Source organism: Ochlerotatus camptorhynchus, unplaced genomic scaffold, assembly GCF_037179485.1.
Source record: "Ochlerotatus camptorhynchus isolate MF236.1 unplaced genomic scaffold, CSIRO-AGI_Acam_v1.1 ptg000429l, whole genome shotgun sequence".
NCBI lineage: Eukaryota > Metazoa > Arthropoda > Insecta > Diptera > Culicidae > Ochlerotatus > Ochlerotatus camptorhynchus.
This window is the reverse complement of record NW_027040915.1, coordinates 1,265,988-1,280,283: the sequence shown is the minus strand read 5'-3', so window position 1 is coordinate 1,280,283 and position 14,296 is coordinate 1,265,988. Positions and strand designations below refer to the sequence as shown.

Sequence of the window (14,296 nt, the reverse complement as noted above, 5' to 3'; positions counted from 1 at the left end):
CATAAAAAAAAATTCTGGTGTATTTTTTTTTTCAAGGTTTGGTAAATTTCACGTAGAAAAAAATCACCTTCGTTATGGTAAATCAAAGCAAAAGCTTTTTATTGAATATTTCTGATGTAAACATATCATCTAATGGCTCATCAAAATGAAAATTTAAAAAAAATGAATCACGCTCAAAACTTGGAGGTACACATTTAACTAACAATTTCTGGTGGAAAATTCGCTACACTGCAGTGCACTGTGGTGAGCGTAGAAACAAGGTTTATTCATTTTTCTGGTGCATAATTTGCATCGTTCTGATGAATGCAAGCGTCATTAAAAATTTAGGGTTGGAAAATTTGCAGCATTCTGGTGCATGAAGAGGCAAAGCCTGAAAATTGCACCTTAAAGGTGCATGGTAAAACAAACTTCACTGAAAATTTTTGGTGCACCGTTCTGGTGAATGGAGGAGTATGCTTTATTGAAAATTTCTGGTGCGAAATTTGCATCGCTCTGATAAATGAAATGAACGGAAAATTTCTGGTGGAAAACTTGCACAGGTCTGGTAAATGAAGGCACAAGCTTTATTTAAAATTGAGCTATATTGAAAATTTTTGGTGGAAAATCTGCACCGCTCTAGTAAACGGATGGGCAAGCTTTTCGGAAAAATTTTGGTCTTAAATTTGCATCCTTCTGCTGAATAGAAAAACAAACTTTGATAACAATTTCTGGTGTAAAATTTGCACCATTCTGATAATTGGAGAGAAGCTGCATTACTGTAAATTTATGATGAAAAATCTGAAAATAGGGGCAAGCTTTATTTGGTGGAAAACCTGCAACATTCTGATGGAAGGAGAAGCAAGCTATATTGAAAATGTCTGGTGAAAAATGGAAAAAGGAAATCTGCACTTATCAGAAGATTGGAGAATCAATTTTTGTTTAACATAAACGGTTGAAAATTTGAATTGTTCTGATCAATTGAAATTTTCTGGTGTAACATTTACTGGGGGCAAGTTTGTATTGAAAATTTCTGGTGTAAGATTTACAACAATCTGCTGCATGGAGAAGCAAGCTGAATTGAAAATTCCTGATGTAGAAAAACTACAACGTTTTGGTGAATGGGCGGACAACTTAAACTTGACTTCCGAGAAGAACCTAAAGGATATTGAATTCTGAGGACAGTTCTTAAAGAATCCTGCAGATAGTTCCAAGATAAGAATACCGAGAGGATCAAATTTTGAATGAACTTCCAAAGGGATGTTGAGAAAAATTTCAAGGGAATTCCGAGGATAATTTCAAGCTCATTCTAGGAAAAATTTCTGGAGAAAGCAGAGGAAATTTTTCTGAAACATCAGGGGAATTTCAGTTCCAAGGTGTTCTGAGAATTTTTTTTTTTACAAATCATCCGAAAAGAACCTCAAGGATAATGAATTCTTATGACAGTTCCAAAATATTTCTGGGGAGAATTTAAAGAAAATTCTGCGGATAATTTTAGTGCATCTTGCAGATAATTTCGAAAAGAATACCGGGAAAATCAAATTTTGAGTGAAATTCCAAAGGGATTTTAAATAAAATTTCAAGCAAATTCCGAGGTTAATTCTAGCTCATTCAGTTTCAAGGTATTCTGAAAAAAAAAATTATGAAGAGTTTTAAATATAATTCCAGTGGACTTCTGAGAAGAATTTCAAAAGAGCTCTTAGGAGAGTTCTAAAAAAAATCCGAGAAGAACCTCAAGGATATTGAATTCTGAAGACAGTTCCAAAGGATTCCTGGGGAGTATTCCAAGAAAATTCTGCGTATAATTTCAAGTGAATCCTGCAGAAAGTTGCAAGATAATTCCGAAAAGAATACCGAGAAAATTAAATTTTGAGTGAAATTACAAAGGGATTTTGAGGAAAATTTCAAGGGAGTACCGATAATTTCTAGCTCATTCCGGAAATATTTTTTTTTTGAGGAAATTCTTCTGAAACTCTAAGGGAATTTCAGTTCCACGGTGTTCTGAGTAAAAGTGTAGAAAAGATCTAAAAATAATTCCAGAGGACTTCTGAGAAGAATTTCAAAGGAGCTCATATAGTTAAAAAAAAACTCGAAAAGAACCTCAAGGAATTCTGAGGATGCACTTTTTTGCAACTGTACAAAGTTTAAAGACAGCTTTGAGATTCCCTAATTGAAAAGTGGGTATTAGTTTGCCATTGAACCTTGGTCTATTGTTGTCTTTCTAAAAATTAATCTAAGAATCTTCTCTGAAAATTTCAAGTCATTTGTTACCGTGGCTGAAAAGTTACAGCTGTTTATGTGCGTTGCAATAAATTCTTATATCATCTTTAAAACCTGCTGAATGTTCGGCATAATTTTCTGTCACCCCGACTGGCGGTACTTTGGGACGGATCATCATCGACATCGTCAATGGGATTAAATTGCCAATGTCCATTGGCTGTCTAAAAGCAGTTTGCCATTGAAGAAGATGAACCACCACCGGAGCAAAAAACATAAAATTAGCTAAATTAACCAGTAGGGAAACAGTGGTGGGTGGACAGAACCATCTCCCATGCACTTTGGGGTACTCCCCATCCTCAGATTAAATGTAACATAGAAAAAAAATTGCCCCTCCTTAACAAGAATTCTGTGCACGCTAGTGATCGTAGATAGAGTCGTATTAAACAATTTTGCAGAACATTTCAAACCAGTAGATGTTTATAATTATAAAGTAAAAACTTCTATTAAGGGCTTTTCTACAAAAAAAAACGTTCTATATGTCAATGACTAAGAAAAAAGACACCTAGTGTCTTCAGTAAAGTAGCTTGTTCAGATATTTTTTATAACTTCGTCTAAGAAACTGCTCTTGAATATGATATGTTCGAAAAAAATCGATTCTCATTTCATTGATCTGTCAATGAAATAATAAGGGGCTTTTCATGTCCAGAAACTTACCCGAAGACACCAGTTGACTAAAACGCAATATTCGCGAGATAATTACTTTTGACCAGCTTTTTACAGTTCTGGACCACTGTGCGGTAGGTAGGGTAAAACAGTCCATAATGCACCCCTGGGATCAAATGACCCCGCGCGGTTTTTCTGTACCAGAATGCCAGTACCAGTACTGAACTAGCAATGCTGCTCGGTATATTCACGAATTGACAATCGGAAAGCTATGAAAAAGAGCGGTTTTACGATTTTACCCCAGAGTTGCGTTTTAGACCATCCTTCCCTAAAATGTAGGAAAAGAATGAAGGAATTTTAGAAATAGGGTCACATCCACCAACAGCCACCGGTCGATTCCAATTGCCGGCTAAAGACCTCTGGAAAAGGGTTGCGATAGTGTGGGTTGGCCACCGGATCAGAGATATTGAAGCGGTTTATTTGCTGAGTCGAGCTCCAAAGGATAAATTTTGCACTCGAATTTGGCAGAATTTATTGGCTTCCAGCGGGGGACGATTTGCTTTCCGATTGTGTGATTGGGATCGATGGCCAAGCCAGGCGGGATGCGTTCATTTTTTCTCTCCATTAGTGCTGGCTTAGTGGTTGTCTGAAGTTTGGAAAACCGGGTACCAGTACCTTCTCGGTAGGTAGCGGTTTGGTTGAGAGCGTAATAGGCGGTAAACTGTCCAATCCTAATTGAATGATCTGGTTTCCGTTTTCGGAAGAACTCATGTGTGCGGAGAGGGATTTTGTGTGCTTTATCAGGGTACGGTGGATTTGTTTTGAAAAAAAAACTTCATTCTTGATGCTCTTCGAAGCTGGGTTGCTGACGAGATTTACTTTAAGTTGTTCATTACATGCGTGTTTAATCCAGGAAAATGCGAAGTCCTTTTAGCACAATAATAAAGGACCACTTAATTCCACACGGTGACTTACAGCACCGTGCAGCACAATCGGCTTGCTCCCCCGTTCGTCCTTCGTCGAAAACGACAACACTAAAAGCAAATACCAATCATTAAATGCACAGCCGGGATTTGCCATTAAGTGCCCAAAAGAGACGTTGAGTAGCAGTATGGGTAGCTACAACACGGAAAACACGACTCATTGCTCCTGTACAACGTTACCGGTAATCCTACTGTTGCTCCTTGTTCTCGCACTCACCCAGAGCTCGCTACGTGAATGAACGATGCCTTTCTTTCTTTCCAGAAAACGATTATGTACTTCCCGTATACTGTCGGACTGTTACGATGTACGTGGCGGTGGTGATGATGCTACTGGTTGCTCGTCTCATGACATGACCCCTTAATGGAATTGCCGTGGTGCAGGCGCTGCCTGCTGCTGCTACTAGATTCGGAGCCCTAAAACTACTCATGACCTCCTCTTGCTCGTTCTCGCTCTCTTCCCATTCTCCCCTGCTGGGGTGATAATGGAGCGACACTTCTTGGCACTATTTGGAACAGCACTTCCTCTCCAGCTGAGGAAACGATGCAGCCTACACGTAATAGTCTAGTGGTATGCAACTCTGCTCTATATTCGTCTAGTCTACAGCCGGGCCGAAATAATCACCGACAATTCGAACTAACACTGAATAAGGCACACACCCTGGTCCTCTTTCGGGAAGTGGGCTTTGAATGAAAATGGCAATTTACGGAATGTGTGTGGAAGGTTTTGCATCAGGGCAGCAGAAGTAGATAATGGTCGGATTCTGGAATGGAGTGGACTACGTGACTGATGGGAACGAGGTAGACAGTTCGATTGGTGAGTGGGATGTGTTGTGTGGGACGAACAGAGTTTAAAAATTAGCAAATGTGTAAGTGCACTGAAATCCATTAAAATAAACCCTAGCCTTATAGCAGTGGGGAGAACGCCATGTTGGCTTCACAATTCGTACCAAACACTAGCAAACTCAGTGGTAGAAAAAGGAAAATTTTACGCTCTAACTGCCCAGTTTCATTGGAAAATGTATCTTTCTGTCGGTCTCGCTTCACATGCATTTGCATCTCCTCGCCAATCGTCATTCATGCAACCCTTCCAGGTAATTTTCTTTACTGCCAACGGTCAGGATTGCCTCTAAACTTGGTCATCATGTTCACAGACATGTGCAATGTCTGGTCATTCTGCTTGCACAATGTACGTCAAGAATGCCACCACTTCTTTGTATAGGACGGTCTGCATTAGACTGTCCCATCTTTTCGCAACGTTCTCAGATTTTTGAGCATGAGCATGAGCATGATTGACCGCCAACGGTAATTACACAGAGAACCATTAGACGATGCTTGGGACTAGCAATCATCCTCAATGTGTAAAAACTGGTGATCTCAAACTAGGCAATACCAGCGCCGGCCGCGCCCGAATACCGGTCAAGAAAGGAAGGGGTGTGTTGACGTGACACTCGCTTTGATGAAAGCCGAGAACACCTCTGCACTTCCACGAGGAATCACTGGGATATTGGGTAATAGCGTTGGGTTTGCAGCAGGGTTCGTTTTGGTAAACGATATGCTGAATTGATTTCCTAACCATCATATAACGCGAAAGAGCTTGGGATTGAACTCACGTTCTTCTGCTCAGTAAGTAAAAACGTTTGCCACTAGGCAGACGAGCTCCTTTTTAATCATCGAGTTGTTGTTATTACCATGTAGTCATGTTAACAAATAAAACGGTTGACGAATCTTGAATGTGGATGGGCTTGAGATTAGACTCATGATGTTCTGCTCAGTAAGCAAAACCGGTTGCTCTAAGGCCACCGAGCCCCTCATATCACATTATAGCGTTACTCAAGTTTTTATAACTATTCAAACCCGGCACCGACGACAACGAAAAGTTTTACAAAATACACGATAAACAAGCGATCTTTTAATATGAAAGGACCTGGGACCGCGTTTTTCTCCTCAGTAAGCAAGCCACTGCAACCGACAATCTTTGAAATCCTAAAACTAAAAGCTACGAAAGAGTACTTAGGCCTTCATTAAGATCCACTTTCACCACGCGACGTTCAATGTTTCGATTTTCTCTTTACGCATGGTTCAGGCAATCATAACAAGCTATGACCGTTAAATAAGCTATTCAAATGAAATTACGTTCTCGAATTTCACTTAGAATGTAATGAACAACAGAAATACGCAATAATTCATATTTTCAGCGGTTGATATTTAATTTTATATATACTAACGACACTGCCTACGACTACGACGGCGATTACGACAGCGACTATGACGTTCGCCTACGACAACGACAACAGCGAATCTGCAACTTACCATTTGTCTAGGATAAACACCCTTGCCCGGCACCTCCACTGGTTCCTCATGTCCGCTATCTGTCACTGTTTGCAGAATATCTAATACCAATTACCTTTGTTGAAATACTTCCTGTATTGCCATGGTAATCTGGGAGGAGGTTCGCATCTAGTGCTCTCCCCAGGAACCGTTCACGGCCACCAGCCAACGCCCATCCAGTCTTGGGCGTATCCAGCGAGACATCCCTCAGCCTACTCACAATCTCCAACACTCGATGCAAATCGCAGGCACACTTACGCTAGTTACAAAAAAAACACACCCGTGCAAAGAAACGGATCCAATAAACGTCACTCTCGAGAAACCACACCCGTCGTCGTTGAACGGCAAAAAAAAAGGAATCGGTGGGCAATTTTGTGATACGGATTTCCAAAATCAAACGGGAATGTACGAATTTCATCACACCCAACTGCGAAGCACGTTCAGAAGCACTTATGGTACACTTTCGTTCGAAAACACTTAATTTTTTCAAAAATAGTTGCGAGTGAACCAACGTCATCACCGCGTAAATAAACTAAAATTAAAATTATCACTCAAATGTTGACTTTATAATGTGTAACACACGGGTTATCAACAAGACATTTCACGCATAAGTTTTTGTATCCTTTCAAGGAAGAACATTGGTAATAATGTAGATGAATAGGATCAAAGCAATTGATTTTTGGGTATTGATAAATTCCGGATAAACCATCAAGCGGAATACCACAAACGTAACAGTTCTTATGAAAAAAAAAGTTCTGTTTTCAATACTTCCTCCCTATCCAAATATAACTCAGTTTTCTCAACAATTGTGCGTGCTTCAAATCTAACTAGACGTATGGATTCAGGAAGGTCTATTTACAAAATCCAAGCGTAATATTCAAAGAAAGAAGCCAAAATTCATCTTGGCTGAACATAAAAACCAAATTTTAACAAAAAAATACGTAGTTTTGCCAATTTAGACCGCAAGTTTTCCTCGGAATAGCTTCAAAAAAATTACTCATTCTATGAGTGACCTACGTTTTCGCGAATTTGAGTAACCTGAACTCAAATATGATTAACTCTTACTCAATTTTGAGCATTTTCATTGGCCGTGCATGCGGAATGTGTTTAGAAAAGTATGTCAAGTGCTTGTTAAAATTACAGGGGCTGGGGTCATATGGCAAAGTGTTACAACCCTTTTATTAAGTACAAGAAAAGTACGTATGTAGGGGTGGATATTTAGTATATAAAAGCAATCTGTTGCATTACGTAATAGCCACTGCTTACTGCAAAACTCTATTTTTGCAAATGCTGCTATTTTCATGAATGAAGATTGTTTTATCCACATTTTAGGGTGGATACGTCGTGCAGATACGGTCAGTCCAGCTATGTTGAAAGCTCTTTCACTAGGCGTGCTGGTGGCGGGCACACACAATACCTTGATGCAAACCAAGGGTACCAACCAAGGATACTTACTTACACCACCGGAGGTGCAAAGGGCCAACGTGAAAGACTTCCATCCTGGGCGGCTGCTCGCTTTTGTCTTGACCTGGGCCCAGGTCAGATTTCTATCGACTTGCTTTATTTCCTTGTTGAGGCTCCACCGCCATGAGCCCTGGGTCTGCCTCTGCTGCGATGTCCTGGTGGATTCCAATCCAGTGCTTGCTTTCAGATTTCGTGTCCGCCCCGTCGCAGTTTGTGGCCGACCCACCTCCACTTTCGGTCTCGAATTTCTGTTGCTATCGGCTTCAGATGACATCGAGGATGGAGCTCGCTACCGTGAAGTTGGAAGGGTTACCCGTGTTGGCATCCAACGATTTAGTCTTGTTGACGTTGATGGTGAGACCTGCCGCAGAGGAGCGTTCGCCTAGGTCATTGAGCTTACTCTGCATATCAAAGCGCTATTGTGATAGTAGAGCAACATCATCAGCCAAATCGAAGTCGTTGAGATGCTCCATGATGATAGGCTGCCAAAGCAGCCCTCGGTTCGATACACGGTCAATTGCACTCACCATGATCTCGTCGATTACTATGAGGAACAGTAGCGGTGATAGTATACATCCTTCCCAAGTAACATTTAACGTTTTATGAAATACTACAAGGCTACTATAAAACAACATTCATAAAACCCTGGTCAAGACAGATTTGTCTTTATTTCATCCACCAAAACCTCATTAAGTCTATAATTTAGTTGGCCCACCCCGAAAAAGGTTTTGAAGGGCATATTTTTGAGGCACTTCAAGATTGATTTGCTGCAAAAAGGTTATACTGCAGAAGCATTGAAAACCATTTAAATCCTTATTAAAACTACAATAAAAGCCATTTGGCATCAATATTTGTGTCATTGCCTTTGATGCTTGCTAACCGCACTGAAAATAAAGCATTAATCAAGATAAGATGCATAAATATCATCAGATCCTGCCAAATTCATTGTTCAAAAATCAATCTTTCAAAAATCTTCTTAAATTTCCTCATCTAATGCGAAAGAATTACCAAAATTATCAAAGTAGTTCTCATTTTGTGGTCTTTTTTTGGGAGATAGATTAAATCTAATGTGAAATATGCTTCAAAAGATCGAAAAAATAGGTCCGCCTTCGGAAATCGTTGATTTTACTTATTATTTTTAATTTAGGAAACAACGTTTAGTTAGAGTTGGTTGGAAATGCTAACATGAAGCTTTAGTGTGATAATTTATTAGCTAGAGAATGATCTTTAGAAGAGGGTAGGTGGATAGTTCCGTTAGAGTACGGCAGTATAAAATTGAATAGAAGTTGAAAATGGGCGAAGGGCCATTAATGCGACAGTTTTTAAAGCTAGACGCACATATTTTGCCTAACCCGTACGATGTACGCGGAGACTTGAAGTATGTCGCATTAATGGCCCTTCGCTCATTTTCAACTTCTATTCAATTTTCATACTGCCGTACTCTAACGAAACTATCCACCTACCCTCTTCTAAAGATCATTCTCTAGCTAATAAATTATCACACTAAAGCTGCATGTTAACATTTCCAACCAACTCCAATTATTTGAGTTATTTATTAAGTTTAGTTGAAGCATTACATTTATCGTTTTCAAATTAGAAATTAGAACCTACCTCATCCAACTTCGGCTTGTTTTATAACCGTGCCATCAGACAAACGGGATGCTCAAAATCACAGATACCGCTAAAATTTCAGCGTTAACAAGCAAATCGTTTTCCTCCGCTTTCAAAGTGGGGTCATTCGTGTGAAAATAAAAAGAACGGAGCCGAAATCCCGGCGAGATTTATTAGCCCCGATAGCTCCGTCGTCGCCGCCACTAGAAACAAATACAAACCGGCACAGTCAGATGGACGATGATAAGAAAATGAATAAAAAAAAAAGGAAGAAGAGAGTGCCTTCCTGAGGAATCGACGCGCGTACCTATAGCTACCAATGAAAGCACGTGGGCGTCAAAAAGTAAATTTCAACAAGCTGTATAGACAAACGGCTTCGACCAGCAGTTCGTTCTGAATCCAATTTCCAGGGATTATAGAGAGGCTGTTTGGCAGCGTTGCCGGCTTGTTGTATCCGAAAACAACATCACAACAAGGCATAGGGCAGAAGGCAGAGCACCGCTGAGGATTGAACGGAAGCAAGTTCAACTTTTCCGCCTCTGCCGAGCTAACTGGATTAGGTTGACCTTTAATTTTCATCTGGTTGTGATATTATTTACTGGCTGCAGTGCTGGGGTAGGATTAGTGCAAAGAATGACCAGCAACCCTCGCCATTAGCTCCCAGGAAGCGCAGGTCTTTTCCTTAAGCGGTGAATTTATGTAGCTTTTGATTTTGGCCGGGATTTGTTCCGGATGGGGCGAGACGGCACCGGGGACTTTTCGGTCGTCATTAATTTGGATTAATGTCCGTGCTGCGTAACGATAATGAGTGTTGATTATACTTTCTGATCCTTTCGACAATCGAATTACGCTCGCACAGCGAAAACTGCGCGAGAAACTCCTAAATGGAAACGATGTAGTAAATCATCACCTTTTCCGTTTTCTCTGGTTCTATTTTTGCAGCAACAACATCCAACACGATACCAACGATAGCGTTAACGACGTCGACGACGACGGCCACCGTGACGACAGTTCCATACCAACCAACGGTACGTCGAATGTCCGACCAGGATCGACCGCTGTTCGAGGCTCTGATAGCGGATGACAACTCGGAGAATCCCCAGCGGAGGCATGCCTGCACCGGACGGTTCCTGACGATGCATAAACGGCGCAGAAAGAAGCTCCACACCCGAAGCCTCGCACTGGATCCAGCCATCTTGGATGACATCCTACACGGCCAGGTGCAATGCATGCTGGACCGGGTCGGACATTGGCGCTTTAATGCTTTCACCCTGGAAACGGTCACTGGTGGTAAGTTTCATCGCCCGCATATGATCCCAAGTAAGTCTGAACTCATTCCCGATGTACTCTTCCAGGACGTTCACTGCCTGTCTTATGTGTTCATTTGTTCCATTGGTACGGCCTCTTGGACCACTTCAACCTAGACGTAGTTAGAGTATGGAAATTGTTTAGTTTAATCGAGGAAGGTTATCATAGTACGAACCCGTATCACAATTCAATTCACGCGACTGACGTAACACAAGCAATGCACTGTTTTTTGCAAGAGAAACGCATCCTGGAGAATCTGAGCCCACTGGAGATCATGGCATCGTTGATCGGTGCCGTTACGCACGACCTGGACCACCCGGGCGTGAATCAGCCGTTCTTGATTGCGACGTCCAACCACCTGGCGGCGCTCTACGAGAACACCTCGGTGCTAGAAAACCATCACTGGCGTTCGGCCGTCGGGTGTCTGCTAGAAAGTGGTGTCGCCGAACAGATACATGGTATCCGACCGGAACTGGAAAAGCAAATCAGCTCTCTAATCCTGGCGACGGACATCACCAGGCAGCATGAATTTATCAGCAAATTCCGCGAATACCTAACCCGGGATAGTTTGGATATGCGCGACAAAGAGCATAGACACTTTATCCTGCAAATCTCGCTCAAGTGTGCGGACATCTCGAATCCCTGCCGGCCATGGGATATTAGTAAAAAGTGGAGCCTGAAGGTTTGCGAGGAGTTCTTCCGCCAAGGAGATTACGAACGACAGCTCAATCTACCGGTAACTTCCCTCTGTGATCGACACTCCACGTCGGTGCCCAAGATTCAGACCGGCTTCTTTAAATTTGTCGTTACACCCCTGATGGACGAATGGCACCGTTTCCTGAAGACTGACCTATCCCACAACATGATGCATCATCTGAAATACAACCAAAACCAATGGGAAAGCAAACTGCAGGCAGAGATTAACGAAGAAACCCGAACCGAAATATCCGACGCTGAATTGCTAGACGACGACATCGACGATAACGATGACCAAGATGAACCGTTGCACGATCTGTCCGACAGTTCGGAAATTCTCATCCCAAGCGCCTCAAAGTTCGGACGGCGCAGTTCACTGCAAATCTCCGGATTCTGTGGAGCCCGCAGCGAGCGACGATTCTCCGTTCCCGTACATAGTATACCGAAGATAGTGCTTCCAGCACGAGACCACCGAGAAAGCAACCTCCCACCGGAATCAATCCAGGAAAGCGACGAACACAAGTTCGACAACGATTCGCTCTCGATCTTTTCATCGGACAGTGACAGTTTGCACCGAGGGGCTCGCGGTTCCTCCACCGGTAGCACAGCTGACCGCGAACGTCCTCTGAGTGCGGAGAATCTTCTTCCAGACTGCAGCATTGCGTCCATGACCGATGGTATCTGCGGCGATCGACTGAATCTAGTGCTTCACGGAGCCGTTAGCGTAGGAAACACCGCGAATCTTCTCACCGTTGGAACTTCCAAGCATCTAATCAGACAGCAAACCTTCCCACCGTTGCAACCGTACATCCGCACCCGTTACATGTCTTCGCAAGCGGAGCTCGGTGCCTGTCCGGAGGCATTACTCGAATCCAACTCCAGCAGTAGCTCTTCCAACCCGGAAACGAACAGCGAATCTCGTGGCATCCTAGTTACTAAGAAGGAAAGCACCAAGCGGGAAACGGATTCGTCCGCTACCGCCGAAAAGGCCAAAATCCCGAAGCTCTCTCTCGGCCAGAAGGAGAATCTCGACCCGTCAATGCTGAAACGAAGTCTCAGCCGGCGGAGAGGCTCCGCTCCGGTCACCGTTGCTCTACCACCGAAACCCGTCGAATCCGAACTGAGCGTATCGTTCGTCATTAAGACCTGCGACCTACGGCGAGGTTCCATGCCTGCCGAGTTCATCACTTCCATGCGTAAGACCCCTTTTTTTTCGATAACAAAATCATCCATTCTCAAAATGTATCTCCTCCCACAGACACCAGAGACCAACCGAACGGTGGCCAGCCGGAAGTGACGGCCACCGTGCCGAACAGCATTGGTCCGTCGTACAACATTCAGCGGCGGGGTTCCGTACCGTGTGATAGCACAAATAACGTTGTGATTCGGAACAGCTTTACCGGCAAACGGCGCAGTGCGAAAAAGGCCCTAAGGCGGCGGTCGTCCGGTGGAGCGGAGATTCTAAGCCCGATCCTATCGGAAGACGCCACCAGTTCCGGCAATGGTGCTAGTAGCAGTTCAACGTCGACGTCGTCGGCCTGGCAGCGATTCAAGCGACGATCCGATGCGGAGAATCTGCTATCCCGACGGCGGGGTTCGCTTCCGGTTGAGGTGCTCACCATTGGATATTCGGGTAAGTCCCCCCCCCCCCCATTTTTCATTCTATTTAACCTCACCGGGCATCAAATTCGTACTTGCTGTGCGTTCATACTTCTATATTTTTATAGCATACACATGTGGGATCTTCCCATTTCCTGTCAATCGGGAAAAAATCTACCCGTTAAAAAGAGCACGACGATAAAAAAAAAACGCTTTTCCGTGAACACACGCATATCCTGACTGTGGTGACTGAGAGTGAAATGTTTGACGAATGGAAAATGTTTATGAATCAATAAATTTCCCAGCACTCGTCATCGCCGCCATCGCGCTCGTCGTACCTACCGTGATGTAGCGAAGCGATTATTCATCCTGCTCTCCTCGGGCGGCGACTACTGTTCCCTGTATGGACGATTCCCGGGGAGCAGGAAATCGAATTTCAGTTTTTTTTTTGCGTTACATCTTTGGTGCTTGTGGTGAAGCGAGCATATTTTCATTCAGATTCAGTGTTGTCGTTTTTCCACACAGTAAAAGCATACTTAATGCGTTTGACTGCACGATATTTCTGGACGGCCGGAGGTCACCGGTTGATTAGTTTTCCTTTGCCAAAGTCCGGTATAAATTGGGATGACCTCCTTTCGTCAATGCTCCATGCTTTCCTTTTTTATGTCACATCACAATCACGTTTGAGCTGGCAGGGAATTGCTGTTGTGTATGCCGAGGATGCCGACGATACGATTTAATGTGCAAATTCCACAATTCTATTGACTCGGTGGAATGCTACGCAGAACAATAGTCTAATCACTGTTACGCTTCGATTAGCGCAGATACAGATCATTCGCTCAGTTTCCTAGTGAAACACCTTGATATGGCACAGGATTTCAAGTACGATACCTTGCCGAAGAGTTTAGGAAGTGGAAATCGTGTCAAGATTGCCTGGAGTAATTTCCCAGTCATACGCCCCATTTAATTCCGAGCCTCGGCAGAGTAATGACAATTAAACAATAACCGTACACTTGAGTGCATTTGCCGCTGATGTTAGCTTACTTTCTCAGGACGACCTTCAGGCCTTTCGACCCAAACGGAAGGAAGGAAATAGGTTTAAAATAGCGCGCTTCCTCGCAGCTCAGTCGGTCGTTCGCAACTGGGACCGACGACAATTGCACTCAATCACCGCCTCAATGGACCAGGTTTTCTGTCACTCTTGTTCTGGGGAGGACAACCGTCTTGGGATGGGGGGGACTGTGCAAGTGCTCATGAATTTGCGTACATTTTTTTTTATCGACCTTCTCTGTTGCGTTTTGGAGAGCTTTTCTCCATTGGTAACAAGTGCGGACAGATGAGTGGTGGGATTAAACTGGTCCTGTCCTGTATGCTTCTTGGAAGCACTTGGATTGGCAGTATCATGATTGGGTGTTGTGAAAGCAGAATCTAAATTGGTTGCATTTATT

At 43.2% G+C, this 14,296-nt stretch overlaps 1 protein-coding gene across 4 annotated transcripts in view; it reads left to right on the top strand.

Moving 5' to 3' along the window:
- The window catches only part of LOC135711271 (3',5'-cyclic-nucleotide phosphodiesterase regA-like), a 648,988-nt gene that overhangs the window by 604,063 nt on the left and 30,629 nt on the right, over window positions 1-14,296 (top strand). For all 4 annotated transcript variants that reach the window (XM_065234072.1, XM_065234073.1, XM_065234071.1 and 1 more), the window contains 3 exons: window positions 10,188-10,535; window positions 10,601-12,445; window positions 12,508-12,882. In XM_065234072.1, coding sequence (XP_065090144.1) covers window positions 10,188-10,535; window positions 10,601-12,445; window positions 12,508-12,882 — 2,568 coding nt within the window. The remainder of the gene's footprint in view (window positions 1-10,187; window positions 10,536-10,600; window positions 12,446-12,507; window positions 12,883-14,296) is intronic.